This window comes from Lingula anatina, chromosome 1 (assembly GCF_051362555.1).
Source record: "Lingula anatina isolate TDL-2025a chromosome 1, LinAna3.0, whole genome shotgun sequence".
Classification (NCBI taxonomy): domain Eukaryota; kingdom Metazoa; phylum Brachiopoda; class Lingulata; order Lingulida; family Lingulidae; genus Lingula; species Lingula anatina.
The window spans coordinates 38933880-38957214 of NC_141767.1; the positions used below are offsets into that span (position 1 = coordinate 38933880).

General features: G+C 35.9%; 2 protein-coding genes across 5 annotated transcripts; one reads left to right on the forward strand and one right to left on the reverse strand.

Moving 5' to 3' along the window:
• The first annotated feature begins 1821 nt into the window (after positions 1-1821).
• Positions 1822-16836, forward strand: LOC147764339 (protein dispatched homolog 1-like). Of its 3 annotated transcripts, none has more exons than XM_086999462.1 (11): positions 1822-2060; positions 10013-10480; positions 10690-12179; positions 12699-12923; positions 13246-13371; positions 13644-13796; positions 14064-14190; positions 14493-14620; positions 15033-15110; positions 15327-15497; positions 15700-16836. In XM_086999462.1, exons 2-11 carry the CDS (start codon positions 10024-10026, stop codon positions 16183-16185), a joined length of 3441 nt encoding a protein of 1146 aa, XP_086855588.1. In that variant the 5' UTR covers positions 1822-2060; positions 10013-10023; the 3' UTR covers positions 16186-16836. The 3 variants fall into 3 exon arrangements, with proteins under 3 accessions (XP_086855588.1, XP_086855589.1, XP_086855587.1); XM_086999461.1 differs by lacking the exon at positions 1822-2060 and adding an exon at positions 2104-4014; XM_086999463.1 differs by lacking the exons at positions 1822-2060; positions 14493-14620; positions 15033-15110 and adding an exon at positions 2098-4014 and having other exon boundaries at positions 15700-16146.
• Positions 16561-23144, reverse strand: LOC106151103 (uncharacterized). Of its 2 annotated transcripts, XM_086999464.1 has the most exons (10): positions 23041-23144; positions 22033-22123; positions 21571-21732; positions 20590-21174; positions 20090-20222; positions 19671-19878; positions 19225-19429; positions 18755-18956; positions 18517-18570; positions 16561-18311 (listed from the first exon to the last, which is right to left on the reverse strand). In XM_086999464.1, the coding sequence occupies exons 3-10, from the start codon at positions 21704-21706 to the stop codon at positions 18077-18079; spliced, it is 1758 nt and encodes a 585-aa protein (XP_086855590.1). In that variant the 5' UTR covers positions 21707-21732; positions 22033-22123; positions 23041-23144; the 3' UTR covers positions 16561-18076. The 2 variants fall into 2 exon arrangements, with proteins under 2 accessions (XP_086855590.1, XP_086855591.1); XM_086999465.1 differs by lacking the exon at positions 16561-18311 and having other exon boundaries at positions 18531-18587.
• Between the last annotated feature and the right edge of the window lie 191 nt (positions 23145-23335).

Here is a 23335-nt window from a genome sequence, read left to right on the forward strand (position 1 = left end):
ATATAACGCTCAATAGAACTTAGTTCAAAACAACAAATATTGGTATAAAAAAAGCCAATATTTGTATCAAAAATATTTTTATTGTTCTATCCATGTTTGTGGGGTTACCTGAATGAGGAAGTTGTGAATTTATTTTAAAAGCATTCAAAATTAGGATGACCTACATGACATATCAAAGTTAAAGTTTCCTTTCCACAGTGAAGCCATCCTTATTTCTTTCTTGCAATATTTTCTATCGGATATTGTGGTATAGACAGAAAATGCAACAAACAAGCAAATTGTTAAATTGGGTGTAATTATACAAGATGAATAAGGGAATTAATATGCCTAATTGTACAAACACGTCATACAAACATACAAGTAATAAAAAGACATCTGTTAAACTCATAACAAACAAGAGATACTGTAAACATATTATAAAGTCCTGATAAGGGTATAAAATTTGAAATATGCTTAAAATACATCAACCACAAATTTCTAAAAATAGTGAAAGAAAAAGGAAAAACTTAATTTTGTTTTAAACTTTGGCATTATTTTACAAGAGGAAGAGTAGGATGAAGTTAATCTTGTGAAGTGAGGAATGGTTGGTTTATGAGGATCGGTTGGTTTGTGGTCAAGAGGAGACGCTTTCGCTGACTGACTGAAAGAACTGAGTGGTTTTATTAGTTAGATCTATTGTGTTACCTCCAAACATTGTCAGCTATTAGAACTATTGATGTTTGCCCAATTTTGCATTTTCAGCTACCGGTGACAAATTTTGGAAGAGCTACATTTCTAATTTTCACTCAGAAGGGAGCGTCGATGCCTCTTTACATTTTATTGGTAAAAGTTAGTATTCTTATTAGTTAAAATTAATATTCTAATCGATGACATTTTACTTTTAAAGGCAAGTGTAATTTTATTTCCATTTTAAACTTCAGACGTTGATAAAATATCCGTTTCATATGTATTTTATAATACATATACAACGCCTGAAAAAATCTTAATTTTTATCATTTGGAAAGCAGTGGACACAAAACTAGAAGCACGCGACAGACAATTTTGCTATGGGGCGATGGTGTCAAGATTTCCTGACAGAGGTGCATTAGCACCGGGTGCAAAGCAACTTGACATTCGATTACGTTGACTCATAGTAACCTATTCTTTCAAATCTTTTATAACGTTTTCTTGTGGTTCTGCTTGAAAAAAATAACTATGGATAAATGGCTTTTCAGCGCCAAGGAGGAAGTAAACAAAAACGGGAAAGTACCAAGTTTAAGATGGCGTATTTTCAAAAAATAAATTCAGTCCAACAAGGGTAAGAAAAACATATATTACCCTGTAACCTATTCTTTCAAATCATTTATAACGTATCCTTGTGGTTCTGCTGTAAAAACTACAAATAGCATTTCAGAAATAGCCTTTCAGCGCCAAGAAGGAAGTATAAACTAAAACCAACACTAGTAAACAAATTTGTCATACACAAGATTACTCACAAATGATAGCAATGCTCTGGTGCTGAGCGCGCATGTGTAGATCATGATTTTGTATTTAAAAAAAAACATGAAAATGTTTCAATTTAACATGTAAAGTGTGTTCTTTAATCCAAAGGGCTCGCTGTAATTATACAAGATGAATAAGGAAATAAATAACAGATTAAAAAAAAAACAACAAACTGCTGATCAATTGAGCCTACCTTCCTTTTCCCATCTCCCCTCACCGTGCAGAGCAAGTTTATATTCGATTACGAAGACACATAGTAACCTATTCTTTCAAATTCTTTATAACGTATTCTTGTGTTTCTGTTTGAAAAACTACAAAGGAGAAATAGCTTTTCAGCGCCAAGAAGGAAGTATAAACTAAAACCAACACTCGTAAACAAATATGTCATACTTACACATGATTACCTACAAATGTTAGCAAGGTTCTGGTGCTGAGCGCGCATGTTTAGATCATGATTATATAATTAAAAAACGCAGGTTGAAGTATGAGAATCAAAACTCTGGCATGTTCAGTCGGAAATAATTCTACCAGGCTATTTTTGATTTGATCTGAAGGCAGAAAACTTTTCCAACTAAGAGGTAAGTATACAAGCTATTAACGCTACCCTTCTCCTTTTGTACGTTAAATTTTTTTCAAACAGGACCACAAAAATAAGTTATAAAAGATTTCAAGTAATAACTTACTGCGCCTACCTATCGAATATATTTTCTTCGGTGTTTTAGGTCTTTTGCAATCTATCTGACATGTATTAATTTGAAATTATATATTAAAACATGAATTTATCTTAACAGATGATGATGTCTAATATAGAAAAAGACTTAATAAATAATTTACACTAAAACTGTTCAGTTTTAAGGAGGTAATAATAATATATTTAAATTAGTGTGAACTGGATCTCACATTTTGAAAAGAAAGACAAAACGCTTCAACCTTATCACGAGGCCTTCAGGTGAACAGGTGTTGAGTTGTAACAGGGGTCACGTGGTGACAATCTGCGTTATACTCGTATATGGTTTTGCATCCCTATGCACAAATAGACAGGAACAACTATACTTTGGCTTATAAAAGAATTCGTCTCATTTGCAGAATTGGAATTGAAGAACAAACATTTTTTATACATTAGTTCCCCACTTACAAAGACAAAACACAGGGTTTTTTAATAAAAAAAGGCAGATATTTCAGATGATAAGATTGCTTCTCTGGCTAATGATTTGATGGTCGCTTCAAGGTATTCAGAAAGGTTTATAAATATATACAATACATTAAATACTGAAAAAGTGTCAGTATAACATGTAAAATGCGATTTTCTATGCCAAATAATTGGTGTTATCATGCAAGATGAAGATTGGAATAAGTATAAGATAAAGAAAACTGCTGATCACTTAAGCCTGCCTCCTTCGCCCCTTTAAAAAAAAAATTAGTAAAATAGAAACAAAATAACAAAATCGCATAATTGATAAGTAATTGTCCTTATTATATTCGTTGCATAAAACATTCAAACAATGATAAAAACCATTACAATCGTAAAAAAAACAAGAGGCATTGAAGTAATATTAAAAATTTATGAGGATATAATTTTTTGAAATGTACATATCATCAACTACGGATTTCTAAAACAAGTTTAACAAAACTGAATAAACATCTGAACTTGCTTTGTTTGAAACTGGGATTATGCTACACGTTTGAAGAGTAGGATAAAGTTAATTTGTGAAGTGAAATGTAACAGAGTCTCTTGATGATCGGTTCGTTTGGGATCGAGAGAGGCATTCGATGACTGACTGAAAGAATTGAATGGTTTTATTGGTTAGATCTATGGTGTTACCACCCCACACATTGTCAGCTTAATTCCGAAGCTACTGATGTTACCCCAATTTTGCACATTCGGCTTCCTGTGGCAAAAAAAAAAAAAAAAAAAAAAAGGAATGGACTGTTATATGAAAAAAGATTTCTTCCCTAGACAATGTTATGATGGTTTATGCAAGACAATATATATAATTTAAGGGTGTATACAATGCACTAAAACATGAAAATGTTTCAATTTAACATGTAAAGTGCGTTTTTTAATCCAAAGGGCTCGCTGTAATTATACAAGATTAATAAGGAAATAAATAACAGATTAAAAAAACTACTGATCAATTGAGCCTACCTTCCTTTTCCCATCTCCCCTCACCGTGCAGAGCAAGTTTATATTCGATTACGTAGACACATAGTAACCTATTCTTTCAAATCCTTTATAACGTATTCTTGTGTTTCTGTTTGAAAAACTACAAAGGAGAAATAGCTTTTCAGCGCCAAGAAGGAAGTATAAACTAAAACCAACACTCGTAAACAAATATGTCATACTTACACATGATTACCTACAAATGTAAGCAAGGCTCTGGTGCTGAGCGCGCATGTTTAGATCATGATTATATATAAAAAAAAAAGCAGGTTGAAGTATGAGAATCAAAACTCTGACATGTTCAGTCGGAAATAATTCTACCAGGCTATTTTTGATTTGATCTGAAGGCAGAAATCTTTTCCAACTTAGAGGTAAGTATACGAGCTATTAGCGCTACCCTTCTCCTTTTGTACGTTATTTTTTTTTCAAACAGGACCACAAAAATAAGTTATAAAAGATTTCAAGTAATAACTTACTGCGCCTACCTTATTGAATATATTTTCTTCAGTGTTTTAGGTCTTTTGCAATCTATCTGACATGTATTAATTTGAAATTATATATTAAAACATGAATTTATCTTAACAGATGATGATATCTAACATTGAAAAATACTTAATAAATAATTTACACTAAAACAGTTCAGTTTTAAGGAGGTAATAATAATAATATATTTGAATTGGTGTGAACTGGATTTCACATTTTGAAAAGAAAGTCAAAACCACGAGGCCTTCAGGTGAACAGGTGTTGAGTTGTAACAGGGGTCACGTGGTGACAATCTGCGTTATACTCGTATATGGTTTTGCATCCCTATGCACAAATAGACAGGAACAACTATACTTTGGCTTATAAAAGAATTCGTCTTATTTGCAGAATTGGAATTGAAGAATAAACATTTTTTAAACATTAGTTCCCCAATTACAAAGACAAAAGACAGGGTTTTAAAATGAAAAAGGCAGATATTTCAGATGATAAGATTGCTTCTCTGGATAATGATTTGATGGTCGCTTCAAGGTATTCAGAAAGGTTTATAAATATATACAATACATTAAATACTGTAAAAAGTGTCAGTATAACATGTAAAATGCGATTTTTTATCCCAAAGGATTGGTGTAATCATGCAAGATGAAGGTCGGAATAAGCATAAGATAAAGAAAACTGCACTTAAGCCTGCCTCCTTCCCCCTCCCCCAAAAAAGAAAAAAAAAAACTTAGTAAAATAGTATCAAAATTACAAAATCGCATAATTGATAAGTAATTGTCCTTATTATATTATATTATATGCGTTGCATAAAACATTCAAACAATGATAAAAACCATTACAATCATAAAAAACAAGAGGCATTGTACGGAGGATGTTGGACATGTCCAAAAGATTCTACGAATAGCCTGCGAACAGCGAGGCCACAAGAGTAACTTGCTCCCCTCGCACGGAGTTAGCAAGAGAGACGCGCGCTGTGCAAGACACACGTCGCAAGCAATGAAGGAGCAAGTGCCCTTTGCGTGTTGAGTAAGGTACACGCCCTCACAACTAACGAACAAAGTCGAGAGCACACCGGGAATGCGTCGCACGTGCGTCACCCCCACGCCTGGTGTATAAAAGGCGTGCTCACGACGCACGCTCGTGTCTTTACAATAAACGTCGACTATGAAACGTGTACAACTATTTTCAAAATTTTCAAATTTTTGCTCAATTTAGTTTCTAATATGCCTCCAAAAGGCAAGAGAAAGAAGCTTACATAGTAGAAAAAGGGAGGAGGAAAAAGAAAGAAGAGGAGAACAGGAAGCAAAACTGACGTACGCCGTCAGTACGTCACCACAAACGTGTGAGGCAAGTCTGAAGCAAAACTGCCGCAAAAAGGCACTACTTTCGCCGTGCGTTGCATTCCCTTCGTAAGTGGTGAGTGTGTGCCACGTACACAGGAAGCAAGACAAACTCAAGAAATGAGTACAATTTCCACGGCCATCGCTCCTTGCAATTAGCGTCCCTGCTTGAAAGGACATCTCATGTGGCCCTTGCGACTCGCAAGGCAGACTTTCCTCTACCTCTACCTCTACGACCTCCACGGCCTCCGCAACACCCAAAAATCGCAGGGGACGTACGATCCTGAAATTCGTGCGTCTGGTTGTGACAGCGGCTTTAGATCTATGGTGTTACCTCCACACAGCTGGTCAGCTTAATTCCGAAGCTACTGATGTTAGCCCAGTTTTGCACATTCGGCTTCCTGTGGCAAAAAAAGACATAAGACTGTGCTTTTAAATGAAAAAGGTTGATATTTCAGATGATAAGATTTCTTCCCTAGACAATGTTATGATTGTTTATGCAAGACAATATATATATATAATATAAGGGTATATACAATGCACTAAAACATGAAAATGTTTCAAAATAACATCCAAAGGGCTCGCTGTAATTATACAAGATGAATAAGGAAATAAATAACAGATTTAAAAAACTGCTGATCAATTGAGCCTACCTTCCTTTTCCCATCTCCCCTCCCCCAAAAAGGAAAAAACTGAAGAAAATTAGTAACGAAATCGTATAATTGATAGAAAATTAATTACGCGTTATATAAAACATTCAAATAATAAAAAAGACATTGAATCATTATAAACAAATAATCATAGTAAAAAAACTAAATGAGGATATGGAATTTTGAGATGTACAAATGTTCAACGTGCTGTGGCAAATTTTGGAAGAACTAGATCTCTCATTTTCACTCAGAAGAGGAGCATTGGTGCTTCTCTACATTTTATTGGTAAAAATTGATATATTTATTAGTTACAATTAGTATTCTAATCGATGAATTTTAACATTTAAAGGCAAGTCTAATTTTATTTCCATTTTGAACTTCAGACGTTTCATAAGTATTTCATAATACATATACAGCGTCTGAATAAATCTTTATTTTTATCATTTGGAAGGTAGTGGACACAAAACTAGAAGCACGCGACAGACAATTTTGCTTTAGGGCGATGGTGTCAAGATTTCCTGACAGGGGTGCATTAGCACCGGGTGCGGAGCAAGTTGACATTCGATTACGTAGACACATAGTAACCCATTCTTTCAAATCCTTTATAACGTATTCTTGTGTTTCTGTTTGAAAGACTACAAAGGAGAAATAGCTTTTCAGCGCCAAGAAGGAAGTATAAACTAAAACAAACACTCGTACACATGATTACTCACAAATGTTAGCAAGGCTCTGGTACTGAGCGCGCATGTGTAGATCATGATTATATATTTAAAAAAAAACGCAGGTTGAAGTTTAAGAATCTAAACTCTGGCATGCTCAGTCCGAAATAATTCTACCAGGCTATTTTTGATTTGATCTGTAGGCAGAAATCTTGTCCGACTTAGAGGTAAGTATACGAGCTATTAGCGCTTCCCTTCTCCTTTTGTGCGTTAATTTTTTTTCAAAGAGGACCGTAAAAATAAGTTATAAAAGATTTGAAGTAATAACTTACTGCGACTACGTTATCGAATATATTTTCTTCAGTGTTTTAGGTCTTTTGCAATCTATCTGACATGTATTAATTTGAAATTATATACTAAAACATGAATTTATCTTAACAGATGATAATGTCAAATAGAGAAAAATACTCAATAAATAATTACACTAAAACAGTTCAGTTTTAAGGAGGTAATAATAATATATTTGAATTGATGTGGACTGGATCTTACATTTTGAAAAGAAAGTCAAAACGCTTCGACCTTATCACGAGGCCTTCATGTGAACAGGTGTTGAGTTGTAACAGGGGTCACGTGGTGACAATCTGCGTTATACTGGTATATGGTTTTGCATCCCTATGCACAAATAGACAGGAACAACTATACTTTGGCTTATAAAAGAATTCGTCTTATTTGCAGAATTGGAATTGAAGAATAAACATTTTTTAAACATTAGTTCCCCACTTACAAAGACAAAAGACAGGGTTTTTAAATGAAAAAGGCAGATATTTCAGATGATAAGATTGCTTCTCTGGACAATGATTTGATGGTCGTTTCAAGGCATTTGGAGAGGTTTATAAATATATACAATTAATTTACTGAAAATGTGCCAGTGTAACAATGTAACGATTTTTTTATTCAAACGGATTGGTGTAATCATGCAAGATGAAGATGGGAATAAGTAGGCCTATAAAGATAAAGAAAACTGCTGATCACTTAAGCCTACCTTCTTCCCCCCCCCCCTCCCCCCCCCAAAAAAAAAAAAAAAAAAAAAAAAAAAAGAAAATTAAAATAGTAAAAAAATCGCATAATTGATAAGTAATTGTCCTTATGCGTTGTATAAAACATTCAAACAATGATAAAAACCATTACAATCATAACAAATAAGAGGCATTGAAGTAATATTAAAAAATTTATGACGATATGAAATTTTGTAATGTACGTACCATCAACCACGGATTTCTAAAACTAGTTAACAAAACTAAAAAAAAAAACATTCTAAACTTGTTTTGTTTTAAACTGGGATTAGGTTACAAGAGTAGGATGAAGTTAATTTGTGAAGTGAAATGTAACAGAGTCTCGTGACAATCGGTTGCTTTGGGATCGAGAGGAGAGGCTTTCGCTGTGGACACAAAACTAGAAGCACACGACAGACAATTTTGCTATAGGGCGATGGTGTCAAGATTTCCTGACAGGGGTGCATTAGCACCGGGTGCGGAGCAAGTTGACATTCGATTACGTTGACTCATAGTAACCTATTCTTTCAAATCTTTTATAACGTATTCTTGTGGTTCTGTTTGAAAAAAAAATTATGGATAAATGGCTTTTCAGCGCCAAGGAGGAAGTAAACAAAAACGGGAAAGTACCGAGTTTAAGATGGCGTATTTTCAAAAAATAAATTCAGTCCAACAAGGGTAAGAAAAACATATTTTACCCTGTAAAACCTTTCAATTCAGGATGTTTGTCATAGTTTGTATCTATGAGGTACAGCGAGGTAGGAAAACAACCACTTCAATTTGATTTGAGCAGCTTTACAAATTCTGAAGAAAAGAAAAAATAGGGGAAAAAAGAATGGTATAATGATGGACTTAACATTTTTTGGGTTGATGGCATAATATCACAACCAAAGTATAAACAATTTGTATTTCGAAACCATCCGAAAACAATACATCACATTTTGATCTATTATATTAGGCAAAGACAAATAAGGGCCACAAATATTGGCAAATTTTTAACCTTAGTAAAATAATCAAGAGCAATCTCATTACTCTTGAATATATCAATCTTCACTGGAAACTTTGTTTTCAGTATACCTTGTACATGTATGCCAATTGTGCATATACTCTAATGTTTTCACATTAAAGATGCATACAAAGTCAATTTTTTGTCACAAAAACCAACCAAATGCCAGTATATAGTTTCAAGTAGTATAACTAAGAGAAAAAAAAAAAAGGATCACAGGCTGAAAAAAATGCTTAGAAAATGAGAAAAATGGGGGGGGGGGGGGGGGGGGGGGGCAGTTGTCCTGCCATACTCGTGTTGACGATTAATGTAAGGTAAGAGACTTCTGATGGAATGAGAATAGAAAAGGTTATCCTTTTTAAGGATCTCCCAAAAGTTCTTTTACAAAAATGTGTGGGTGTGTGATATTTAGAAAGCTTTGATGACTCCAACAGTATCCGTATCGACTCAGTTGTAGTTTTAAAAAGATTTACATCAGTGGCAATGTCGACCAACACTTCTAACCCTCCTGTCATGAAAGATCATCTACTTTAGTCAAACAAAATTATGCACAGCAACTTTTTAAAGACCGGAGGCAGCTAAAGACAAAACTCGCGTTTCCCCCACACACAAACGCTGTCAGATGGGAAAAATGCACGTGCTCCTCTTTAACTGTTCTACACATGTCTGTGGGATTATTCGAATGAGGAAGTTGTGAGTGCTTAAGTTGATTGCTGTGTGATCATGCACTTAACATATCTTTATGAAGTTTTCAAATTTACGCCAGTCTTGTGAGTAATCAACCAAATACAACTGTACAAATTAGCTCAAGTTTTAATGGAAAGTGTATTATGTGTGTAGGTCTTTGAAGACAGATAAATAAAGGAGGCAGGTGATAATTTTATTTATCTTTTTGCAGCTAAGAAATTGCAAAAATAAAACTTTAAAAAAGGTAGAAAAGCATCTTTAAGTATACATAAAGTAAAGGTTAAGCACTGACAGTGGTGGATCCAGGTTGTTGTTAAATGTCACCCCCCAAAAAAATGCAATTTCAGAAATTTTGTAGTAGATTACTGAGTAAAACGTTTTGTAAAGGTGATCTGTTCTCTGTGTTGAAACCCACCGATATGATTTGGAAAAAAGGGGAACTAGGGGAAAAAGGAATCAATAAATGATTTATACATTTTGAGTCTTCTTTTACAGTGAAATTTACAATGGATTTAGACACGACCAAATCGCCTCCCGAACCCTATCACCCCAGGAGTGGTAATGCACGGCATTTTGAATCATCACTTCCATCAAATGATCATCGAAAAGACCGTTCTTTTCCATATCACAACCAGAACGACCGCGGTACGCCCGAAAGAGATCACGAAAGTTGCCAACCGTATGAGAATGGTCACATCGGTGCTAGCGACTGGTCACTCAACGGTCACGCGACAGCTATCCCCTCTCAACAACAATTTAGTCACAGCAATGATGCGGCACCTACTTTTGAGAAAACTGTATTACCTGTCTACGAAAAAAATGAAAAAAGAAAAAAGGAAAAGAAGGCTAATGCACTTAAAGAACACGATGAAGAACACGCGGAAGAAAGGAGGCAGCGTCAGCGGGACAGAGATCCAGTGTTATACTGCAAATTTGTGGCCAACTACCCCAAATCTGCCTTCTGTGAGTTTGAGGAATTTTTTGTATAGAATTAAAATAATACTATCAAACACTCCCAATATCATTCACTATGAATTTTGATACTCGGTCGCCACTAATATGCTTTTTCTTGCCATTTGGCTATCAGATGTAATAGTAAAGTCTTATTACGTCTTCTTTTTTTCTGTCATTATAATTAAATCACTGATGCTTTTAATTTCATTTGAGTATAGGTATAACGTTAGGATTTCACATCGCCTTTGTGGTGGTCACGGTCATATTATTTGTTGCTGGATATGACATATTCCCCCTTGAGTTTCTCTCCTTCCCGATGAATCTCAATGAAGACCCCACACGCTTGCGAGATTTGGCGTGGCGCCTCAGAAACAACGAGACTGGGCGGATCCGCAGAGTAACTACAGATACTGTGCGAACATTTTGGAATAGAAGCGTCACTGTTGACAATGTACTTTTGTTCTATGAAATTCCTGGCGGAAATGTATTTACAAAAGATATACTTCAGGAGATGAAAACGTTGGAGGAGGGCATTTACAATATATCTGAATATCAGGACTCATTTTGCCAACTGGATTTTTACAGAACATGCATAAAACCAAAGTCTATCCTTCGCTACTTTGACGGCAGTTTGGCACACATCAGTAGCAAGTTTAATGATCCTACTTTTGGCAACATTCCTACTGTTTTGTTTGAAGCTCAAAACAATACGTTAACCAGAGTTGAGTTTCAGTATTTTCTAGGCATTGGCTCCAAGGTTGACCTTAGAAGTGCTCGGTCTAATATAACTCGAAGTTCTTTACCGTTGGGTTATCCATTGGAAACTGGAGGCGAGAGGGACGAACAACGTCAGAAAATCGAAGCCTTTCTCGTGAACCACATCGAGCCAAAGTTAGGAGAATTCAAGAAAAAACAACCCCAAGGACTGTCGTTATTCTACTACAGCTTTCTTATTTTTAGAAATGACATTTTGACTCGAGTGGTGATTGATACGTTACTGGCTGTTGGCAGTTTCGCTTTCATTTTCTGTTTCATTTGGTTTCAAACCAGATCGCTATGGATCACGGGGTGGGCGGTTTTGACGATTGTGACAGGGTTTTGTGGGACAAATCTGATCTATCGTATCATTGCAGACTTTAGATATTTTGGCTTTTTTCAAATCTTGGCAATTTACATAATCCTAGGGATTGGAGCTGACGATGTCTTTGTATTCTACGACACATGGCGGGAGACTGCGCAGAATAAGTACATCAGTTTAGCGCACCGACTCTCAGACTGTTACCGTAGAGCAGCGGGCACAATGCTAGTAACCTCTCTTACGACGATGATAGCTTTCCTTGTCAGCTGTATGTCGCCCCTGTTGCCCCTCAGGAGCTTTGGGGTATTTGCAGGAATTATGATAGGTGTTAACTATCTAACAGTCATAACTTTCTTTCCAGCAGTTGTTGTTATATATCACGTTTATTTCGAAAACTACCGTTGTTGTTGCTGCTGTGCATGTAAAATGGATCAAACGGAAACAGATACGGAATTTGAACAGCCAGAAAAGACAAAAGTGAAAGAAAATATCGTTGTTAGATTTTTTAGGGAGCCTTTGTATCGATTTACAACCCACAGAATAGTTCGTTGGATTATTGTGGTATTCTTTTTAGGGATTTTTGCGGTAGGACTTTATTTTGTGACCACTCTTGAAGTTGAAGAAGGAGAGGTAGGTTTTAAGAAAATTAAAGAAATAAATATTATTTTGTCATTTCTCTTAATGATATATTTTAATATAACTGATATTCACCAATAAAGCTTCATCAGGACTTTTAGAGAGTGTCGAAATATTAGTCTAAAGGGTTTTCATACATGTACTGTACGTAAGGATTTATTGCCTTAATCTCTTAGATAATAAGAAAATTTCTCCTAAACAAAAATGAAAACAAATAAACAAATATCTAAAAGTACAAAAGTTACAGGATTACGTTGGAGACCGATCACTATTTTACACCTTTTTACAAAGCAGCAAAATTGGCGATAAACAATTAGCCACCCTGTGAGCAGAAGGGCGTGGGGTAGCTAATAAAACAACAAAATGGAAGTTTTGCTCTGAAGATGTTTATATTTATTGCACTAATATCCATTGAAGTATTTTACATAAAAGAAACGGGAAATGGTCATTCTGCAAAATGTATAAAACCCTCCATAAAGAGTGTCTTGTATTTCGACTTCCTATTCATTTCAGTTGTCACTGTATAAACCAGGCACAAACATTGCAAATGCACTGGATAGAGAAGCCAAGGCGTTTGTCCCAGCGGACAGTGACAGGTTTGCCACGGTGTATATAGTATGGGGATTGAAGCAGCGTGACCTCAGTAAATGCCACGGATCCGATATAGACTGTACTGGGAAGGCGGTCTGGGACAACTCCTTCGATTTGAACACACCATCGGCTCAGCTGGAGCTTAAGGTATATTTATTCGAGCACGTAGGAAGCAAAACTTAAGTGACTGTGTAAGGGGGGGGGGGCATTCAAAAAAAAAAAAATAATAATGACGAGGAGATTTTGCTTGGCTCTCTAAGTCTTGCTTTCTGTGACGTCGACACTGCAAGTTAAATATGCCATGTCGATAGATCTATACCAGTTTAATATTATGTTCTCTCTCTCTCTTTTAAAGAGTGGGGGCAACCCTGTTACTCTGTTATTTTCTAATAGCGATGTTTAAGATTTCATTTTATGACATGTGTTGCTGTTCGTTGTTTTGCAAAAGAAGGTCCCACTTTCATTTTAGAACTTTTGCAACCGTTTAAGAAACCTTACTGATGCAGAAATTGACAGGTTGAAGATTCGGCGAGATTTACTTACATTACAAGCACAAGTTAACTGCTTCATGGACAACTTACAGGTCTTCCTTGAGGTAAAGTCCATTTGTTTGACGGTACATGGTTATGCATGTCTAAAAAAAGAGTGAACCGGTTTTGTTTAAGAATGCGTATTTTACAATTATTTGGTCATTGTTTATTTTAACCTTTTAAGCTGCTTTTTTCTTACTTTTTATGCAAATGAGCAATTTATGCGACAGGTTTTATTAGGTCCGGATCGTTTTGTTTCCAGGTCATGTCGATGCAACCTTTTTTATTTTGAATTTTCTTCCTTGCATGTTAAATAGAATTTTTATACATTTTGTAGAATGAGGAAAATAAGACCATCAATGGAACAGCGATTTATCCAAACGACCTGCAGCTGTCATTACCTCTCACTGAACGGAAGATGGCGCGTTTCATGGGAGTACATTCATATTTGTACAACTCGGTCCCAGAGACGTTCCATAGATACTTTGAGGTAAACGTTAGCGGGCAAGACCTACAGAAAGTAGACTTTTACCCCGATTGTGAAAGGGGGTGAAAAAATTAGTAAATAGGTTGTGGATAGACCGTTTTCAGTCGTTACTGTGTAACGCTATGAAATGATTTATTTTATTGATTGATTTATTTTACATACGCATATGTATACAAATTGTTATTAATATTATTATCCGAATATGCACATTGTCTTGTACTAAATAAAAGCTGGATATAAACAGTATACTCGTTTTTTCATTTTATACAGATTGGGTTATCTTACTGGCTGAGTGCTGGTTACCGCCTTACAAAGACGGCAGATTTCGATGCATTCGACACTCTGTTAGGTGAATGGAATGATGATGGTTTTACTCAAAACGTCAAAACTATTCCAGGTAAGACATTAATTTATCAACTTAAAGAGTTGAGCGTAATGTAGGGGAAAAGCCATTCTGATATTCTTTTAAAAGCTTAGGAGGGGCATAGAAGTACTTCATGTTGGCGTTTTTGATCATGTTACTGATACTTTTCCTTAATGCCCAATGTCAATTCTAGTTTCAGTTTGAGGTGTGTGTGTGTGTGTGTGTGTGTGTGTGTGTGTGTACAACGGGATGGGGGTGGGGTGGGGATAAAGGTACTTCAGTTCTTGAACGCAGTCTGATCCCCTACCTTTAATGTTGACCTTTTTTTACCGAAGGTGTCAAGTATGGCACTAGACTGAGGTACGCTGCGATAACAGTGAACCTAACCCTGAACCCGCAAGTTACTGGCTACGTGACTGGACTGCCCGTCATGGACGCCTGGGAAAACTTTGTGAACGATGAAGTAAGATAAGGCAATGGTAGCCTACTTCTATTATTCTAGAAAAGAGAACCTATCAAACTTTTTGAAAGTGAATTGTGAATGCTTTTTTAGGGAAATGATAATAGGCAGGGGTGGATCTTCGGATTATTTGAAGGGGGGAGGTCCGGTTTTTAGGAATGACAGGATACGAAACCGACCCCCCCCCCCCCCCCTGTATTTTCGAGAAATCTACCGGTACTAATGCAACAAATGTTCATAAAATATTTTCACATAACATATTAAAGGTACATCATGTTATTTGGTAAGAAGACGTCCCTTTGCCTTTAACCCAAGTAAGCATATGTTCATTTAAATCCATATCCTATCTTCAAGTAATTTAATTCAATCAATGCTTTTACATTGAACAGAAAAAATGTATACTGTTTTCCCCCAGGTGTCCAGGATGCCGAGTCCACTGCAGGGTGGGTTTCAGTGCACAAGGTCTACTTGGCATTTCTTTAAAGTACAAGAGGTTAGAAATCTATTTATTCTCCCAAACTTAAATAATATTTCACAGCCCTACTGAAAATACAAAATAGATTTGTGGAACTGACGGTGCAGTAATTAACACCTGATATATAATAGAAGACTCAACTTGCAGTGGAACATTTTAAATAATAGTGTTGTTTTGTATGCTTGCTTTTGTCTTGCCTTCGTAAAAGAGGAAAAATATAAATTTTTGTTCCAGAATATGGCAAACACAGCCATTACTGGGATAGCCATAGGGATAGGCATAGCGTTCCCCTTACTCGTGATTGCCACAGGAAATATCATCGTTGGTTTCCTGGCTACATTGACCATGTGCATGGTGACCGTCTGTGTGGTGGGGTTGATGCCTCTTCTGGGGTGGAAATTGGGAGTGAGTCCAACACCTAAATTATTACTCTGTTATTGAATTTTATCAAATCTGACTGGAAGAATACGTGTGTTAACTACATATTTTGTAACAATTGTATTTTTAAGTCGTTTTTTGCGCTTTTGGTCCTCTGGAAAGTTTCCGTAAAATAACTTCACAAAATTTATATACTGTGATGAATTGAAATAAATTACTTATGTTTTAGGTTCTGAGTTCGTTAAACTTATGCATGGTGGTAGGCTTGGCTGTGGATTACGTCGTCCACCTGGCAGAGGGTTACCATATCTCTCCTCACGAGACGCGCAGCGGCCGCATCAAGGACATGTTACACCACGTGGGCATTTCTGTCCTCTCTGGAGCCTGCACAACGCTGGGAGCGTCAGTTTTCATGATGTTCGCCACCATCCAGTTTTACGTCCAGTTTGGCGTTTTCATTTTCTCCGTTATAGGATTTTCCTGCTTGTTTGCACTGTTTTTCTTCACTGCAGCCCTATCCATTATTGGACCTCAAGGTAGATTTGGATCACTCGGCCCTGCTGTTGATTGGTTTAAAAATTTTTGCATGGGGCGGGATTCAAGCGATGTAGATTGTAGGGTGTGTCACGGTAAAGGGTTTCTAAAAGAGAGTCAGATACCTGCTGTTCTCAAAGAGAGGAACATAAACACTATCTCTGAGGTCACACATATGTGAATTGTCTTTTAACTATGTCAGTGTATTACGAGAAAGATAAATTGTATTTTTAACGTGCCACCTTTTTACTAAGGACCTGTCGACTGGATCTTCCTTGCACAGTCAAAAGATTAAATATATCAACGACAACCTGTCCTTTAGGTCAGCGCCTAAATCACAACGTAATGACATCAAACTACCCTACGATATGAGGAGCGTCTCTAAATAATTTACAAAATTTGAGTATGCCAGACAATTATCTTGTAACAAGCGCACCCCGTGGCCAGAGTAACATCAAATGCAAGTAGCAGAGCTACATTTACTGGCAGACGACACGTAGGACAGCACGGAGTTTTATGTATAAACGCGTGGCAAAAAACTGACAAAAATCACAAGCACTTGTATAAAACATTTTATTTCAACAATAAACTAATCTGTACAATTAATTTTTAACCGAATATGTTATGGAGCAAAATACATCCATCCTTTTAAATCTGGTTAAAATGTTCTACCCATTCTTTTACTTGTCGAGGCAAACTAACGAATGTCCTCCGGTTGTAGATTGAACCAAAATTAATGTTAGAATAACAGCCTTTTTATATTCATGTTAGTTTATACAAATCCTTATCTAATAACACGGATAAGAAAAATAAAACCCTTTATTTATTATCACTATTTGTGTTTTTGCCAATTTATATTTTGGTTCAGAGATAAAATCCTTAAGTCAATATCTTTAAAGTAATAAAAGGATATAAAACAATTTCAAGGGACAGGTACACAATAATAATAAACATTTCTTAAAATAAATCCTCTATCTTTAAAATCAATAAAGGAGCGTGACATGCTTTAGGCTGTTCAATATACGATACAGCTGCAGGACTAAAATTACACAATTCTTGAAATCTTTTGCCCTCCACCAGGGTGGCAGATGTTATAGACACAGTTTCCACATTACACAGAGAACCAAATGATTGTCTGTTTATCTAAAGACATACCTGTGAATAACTTGTGAATAAATCAATCTGCGGCCCTGGTAGAGGGTAGCAATCTTTCATAATTGTTAGTGTATCACACAAACCAACTTTTCTTCAACATGTTCTATCAACTATAAGGTTTCCTGAAGTAACTGTGGCACTTGTGGGAGAATTAAATTACCAGGCATTAGTAAGGGCACGAATGATTATCTTTACATAATTTTCATCAAGTTACTTTGTTATAAACTTAAAGCTTGGGTTAAATTAATAGCATCTTGTAATCTCAGTAGTAAAATCTCTGAAACCCAGAAAATTGAAATATTGATAAGCTGATTCTCAAAAAGACTTAATAATTACCATATTCATTATTCACAATTAAAATCACTTACCAGAAGATTTAAATAAAATCTGTTAAGAATGACTTGCATGTGTAGATAAACTTTCACCACAAGTTATAGTTGGTAAAGAGACATTACTAATCATTTCTTATAATCTAGTTATGTGTTTTCGACTCTTGCCATTATAAAAAAGAGCAAGTCCATCTTTAACAGTAGAATATATAATTTCTGAATATGGGAATAATAAATGGAGTAAAAGAAAATTTAATCCATGACAGCATAAAACATGCTTGTAAAAATAGACATTAAACTTTACACTGTATATCTGCAAGAACTGTCTAAATGTGCCAGTACCTTTATTCTTTGTGAGACAAAAGATGTTTCTCTTAATGGCACTTTTTTCTTGTTAAACACTTGCCATTTAAGCCAAGTTCCATGTACAAAACTCACACCAACAGACTGTAAAATTGACAGATGTCTTTCTACATAAAACATAACTATTTAAAACTTCACGCAAAAAACGAGTTGCCAGAATTTATCTATACAGAAAACACTTATCAAACTGTTCATGGAGTAGACAATCAATCTTCTGTCTAACATTCAGGCAGGTAGTTCACTAATGGCAAACTTTTTCTTTAAAATATTACCACAGCTGTCTTCAGCAACTACTGTTACTTCTTCCCCTTCTTTGTGCAAAATTTCAAGCTCATCCTTGTGCAGTTTGAACTCTTTGGGTGGTGCTTCACTCAGAAACTCCCAGTGGTGAAAGACCACACCATCAGGGACACTACGTAGTTCAATGAGACGAAACCCTGGTTCTGCTTTCAATGTGCCACTGGAAAAATAAATGGGAGTTATTTTGTTGATGGAGAAAAGTAATTGAAAAAGGAACATTAAAGAATTGAATAAAATATTTTTAAAACTTTTTTGTTACTCACATGACATTTTAATACTTTTCTTTGACATGTCATTTTAAAACTTTCATATGTTCTTTTCACCTGCATGCAGGTTTAATACAACAAATAAGGGCTGTTGCTTACTCCATAAACACAGGTGCTGCTACTAGGTCATTTGGACTGGTATGGTTCAGCCACCTAAAAATTAGACATTTCTAAAAGAGCATTTTTAAATTCATTTTTCTGCAAAAATAAAATTCAAAAAAATCTTGGAATCCTCAAAAATCTTCTAATATTCATCAACAATCACTCACTTGTGTATATTCATCTATATCTGTAATTCATGTACTTTTACAAGAAAATAATCATTTTGTTAACTTACCTGTGATAACGAAGCAGTACAGCAGAGGACCTAAACCAGTGGGCTCCATCATCTGCAAATTTGATTAAAGGTTGCTCCTGAGGCACGGAGTTCCCTGAACCTGTGTTTGATGATGGAAGCTGTGCAGGATGAGCAGCTGTTGGAGTAGTCACTGTTGAGCTGCTGTTTGAACCAGTCCCTGATGATTTACTAGCTATACTATCTGTAAAATCAAATTAAAACATCCTTTTTAATTTTTAACATTCAGCACTGTTGTTTTACATTGCTGTTTCTTAGGGACAACATATAACCTTCATTCAGACTTTGATTAAAAGAATCAAAAAGGTTGTCTGATGTTTCAATGAGTATCTTTGTACATTAAGGTGGTACTATGTCAGCCAATGCTTTACTTTTCTTTTTTAATGAATATGCCAAACATATGCATTCTTGTGTGAAACTCAACTATGGGCCACAGCAAACTGTCCACTTACTCTCCCTACTGAGCTGCAGCTGTTTGATTGTGGCCCTCAGGTCTTTCTGAGTATTATGTAAAGCCGCAGACTGGTCAGCAACAACCTGAGAATTTACAGTGCCATCATAATTTTGTATCTTAACAACCTGAGTAACATGAAGTGGTCTAAACTGTGCCTCTATATGCACCACGGAGGGGGACTCTTTTGGTCTTGATGCTGTAGCCTAAAAATAAAAAGGACATGAGAACTGTTTCAGTGACATTTTTTTAGTCATAATTTACAACAGAAAACTTTATAGCAGGTACTTCACAACAAATATTTTAAAGCACATTCTTCTGAATAATGAGAGTTTATTTATTGAGAACTTATAAATGTCATATTTATCACAAGTCAAACCAGCTTACATTACTATAAAACAGTTTAAATTTCAAGATGTAAACCAAATGTGAATAAGCCTTACATACCTGTGTTTCAAATATTGTTTGTGCATGTTTGTTATCACCGAATGTAATTTGAGGGACTGGTCTGGCTCCTCTTAGAGTAAAAACCTTATTTAGATCATCAAAGCCTCGTCCCATTATTCCAGTATTGGTGTGAGCTAGATCAAATGTGTGTCCTAATTCATGCAAGGAAGCCCCAAGTCCAGTGGCATAATTTGCCCAGTAGAATCCCCTTTTAACGAAAAAAAAAAAAAACTCATCACTATATCAAAATGTTGAAAAGATCTGTTATCTTACCAGAATGTAGAAGTTATACAGTTTGTAACATATCATGTGATTTTAAAAACTCATAAAATTTTGGAAGTACTAATACAAGACAACATTTACTGTGCAACAATGCAATAAAAAGCTTACTTCAGCATTTTTAATATCCAAAATCCCACCTGTATGCACTGTCATCCATCAGAAGTGTCCTGTCAATTTTCCTGGAGTCTGTAAAATGACTCACAACTTGATCCAAACTCTCTGCCCAGGTGTGCAAATTGCCTGTCCCAAATAAAGCCAAGCCACCCCCACCTATGTGTAAATGTTAAATAAAATGCTTATCAAGAAAAATAATAAATAGATTCTTCTCATGGGTGATGTAGGAAATAGTGCCTTCCTGTAGAGGACAGTTCCTATACTTAGTAGAAAATGACCATCCTTGTAAAAACAAGATTGGTCATATTTGACAAAAATTCACTTCAATACTATAATGATCTTTAGATTAAAATTGAAAATATAACATACTCCTCGTGGGAACTTTTTGACATTATATGAAACATGCAAAAGGTGACTACTTCCAACACTGTGAAATAATTAATAATAAATATGCTATCAATAATCAAAACTGGTGCAAATTATTGTGATGACAATAAGAAAGACTGACAAAAAAGACACACACCTAGTGCACAATGACCTCTCGTGTGCTGTAGAACTTCAGCATGCGTCTTTGGAATGGACCCATCCCTTGGAGGGTTGTACCTGGTGAAGGACATGAAGGCATACCACTTACAGTTCTCTTTATTAGGGAAGTCTGTCGTCATGAGCTCTTTGGCAAAGTGCTGCCACAGCTCTCCTCCCTCCTTGCTCTGAGCCTCTCTGAGAGTCAAACTGGTGGTGACAACATGGCAGACTACCTGACCCTTGGAATCAGTTTCTAGTTGGAATGTTCTGCGCCCTAGGCTGTGTTCATATAGTTTTTCAGCAGTGAAAGTCTGAATGAGTTGGGCACCAAGTATGATGCGTTTTTGAGCACTCTCTGGTGAGTTGTCTTCTCCCTGTGGACCTTGAAAGCAGCCATTGTCGTCACAGCACCTGATATAAATTGGCCGAACAAACTTTGCAAAGTTTGGGCACTTGTAGATGAGAGTATAACTTAAGGTATCTTGGTTGGTGCATGACTTGAATTTAATTTTATTTATTCCCTCTTGTAACTGGACCAAGGCTTTGAACTGACCCCCCAAAACTGGCCAGGAGATAATTTTACCTGTAAAGAAGACAGTGGTGATCAGTAAAGCAAAATCAAAGTAGTATTTCAGGCCCGCAGCCAGCAGTTTCAAAAAAGGTGGGGGGGGGGGATCTTTTTCTGAAAAATTGGACCTTTTACCACAAAACCTTCTTATACTTAGATCATCAAATTGTACCGAGAGGGGACCTTTTCCCAGCAAAAAGAGCAATTCATTCTACCCCCCCCCCCCCCCCCCCCCCTTGAACATTCCTGGCTTTGACCTGTATTCTGCATAACCAGTGATTAATTTTTCATAAAATAAGTATTTCCTAAAACCTTTTATATGTTTGTAATTCACTGTTGTTTGAAAATGTGTACATCTTTATTATATATATCATCAACCGAAAGCATTCTTATATTTTCTCCCTGGCCTACCCTGTGTAGTTTCATTCCACACATCAATTGACGTGTCGGATATGTGAGGTTGTTCTTGTTGTACTTCTCCAATAAGAAGAGGTAGAGCATAAGAGATACTTTCTCCATCTGTGAGATTGCACACTCTGATAGGCATTACTCTTCTGCAGTCAGACAGATCTCCTGCAGTGAAGAAAAGACCAAATGCATTGGGTATCTGTTCTTGTAATAGAGGGCCACGTTATCTAACATGCTCAATTTGATAAAGAAACAAGAAAAATCAATACAACAGATAAGTCAATGTGTTCTTAAGAACCAGATTTTTTGCATTTTGGCAATCATAAATATGGAGTGAAGGAAACAGAAAGAAATGCCTTATTGTAATATACATTGTCCATGAGGAATAAAACAGAATTGTTGAATAAGTTTAACTTCTGTAGTTCTGTATTCCAAATGCATAATATTCATAAAATCAAGACTTACCTCAGAATTGCAAACATGCCATTATCACATGTCACAGCAGAGCACTACATGGTATGACTCTCCACAATTGTCTTCATGCAGGAATTGTAACCTGAACAGAAATTATACAGGGATAAAACTGGATACTTTATATACAATGAATCAGGAAAGAGCAAATGCTCTGAACTTGAAAGCTTATCGCTGCTTGCAATGTTCATTTACTAGGTGAAACATTTTCATACCCAATTTCCATAATAGTGGTAACCATAATCATTCAGCACATATGTAGTAACATCCATTATTTATATGTACATGCAGAGTACATGCCCTAGCATTCTTGATTGACAGAACATTTAAATGAGGCCTAAAATAACGTATAACTGATGGAAAAACACCAATCAATACATTTCTTATATTGATAAACCATATCAATCATATACATGTACATATATTTAAAAGTGTAAGCAGGCTAGGTTATTCAACACTGGACAATATTGATTCTTGATGTTATTCCTGCATATATGGCTTCAGCAATATTTATCCAGAGAAGAAAAACAGATTACACAAAGCACCAATTAAGGCATCAATAAGCTGCGATTGTGCCTGGTTCAAATAAACATTGTGATTTTATAGACGACTAATGGCATTACTGCCATAATAATATCCAGAAAAAACTAGCTGTTCCTTCAGGATTCGTATAGTAATTCCCTAAAAGCTGCATAAACTGGCAATGCCAATATTAACCCAAGTCCTCTTTAGGCTCTGGACTTCTACCTCCGTTATCACTCAGTAAGATCTAGATTTTTTTCAGACTGATCGCCGAGTTACCCACGGTGCACACTTGTACAACGTTAATACTGCAGAGTACGTAAAGAAATGACTGAAGGGTGGTGCTCGTTCATCCCAGGTCATGAGTCAACAACGATGGGACCAAAAGCATGATTTCAGGTTTTCGTGATATTGACGCAAATAAAGAACGATTCTAAAATGGCATTGTTGTAATTGAAGCCATTCAATCAAATTACTCACCCTCTTGCTGGCGACTGGAATGCTGATTCACGACTTGCACTTTTGTTTTACCCACTCCCTGAAGGTGTCACTCACTTCGTCAAGACAAGCCCCTCATTATTAGAACCAAGTGCATACATTCTATATAACGTTCATGATTTAACCATATTAGGCACTTATTACAAAAGGCGGCTAGTTCAGCATTAAATTACCTGCGATTTTATTTTGTGGTGTTTTCAAAGTGATATACATTATTTCATATATTGTTACTGAAAGAGTAAAATATATAAACTCATCTGGACTTTGTTTAAAATGC

What these genes read in the sequence shown, in the direction of transcription:
- LOC147764339 (XM_086999462.1), top strand. Translation starts at nt 10,024, where the DNA reads ATGGATTTAGACACGACCAAATCGCCTCCCGAACCCTATCACCCCAGG. An exon ending in CGGCTCAGCTGGAGCTTAAG is followed by an intron (nt 12,924 to 13,245) that starts GTATATTTATTC and finishes CTTTCATTTTAG; the next exon opens with AACTTTTGCAACCGTTTAAG. An exon ending in AAACGTCAAAACTATTCCAG is followed by an intron (nt 14,191 to 14,492) that starts GTAAGACATTAA and finishes TTTTTACCGAAG; the next exon opens with GTGTCAAGTATGGCACTAGA.
- LOC106151103 (XM_086999464.1), bottom strand. Translation starts at nt 21,706, where the DNA reads ATGCCTATCAGAGTGTGCAATCTCACAGATGGAGAAAGTATCTCTTAT. An exon ending in GTGGAATGAAACTACACAGG is followed by an intron (nt 21,175 to 21,570) that starts GTAGGCCAGGGA and finishes TCTTCTTTACAG; the next exon opens with GTAAAATTATCTCCTGGCCA. An exon ending in GCTGCAGCTCAGTAGGGAGA is followed by an intron (nt 18,957 to 19,224) that starts GTAAGTGGACAG and finishes TTGATTTTACAG; the next exon opens with ATAGTATAGCTAGTAAATCA.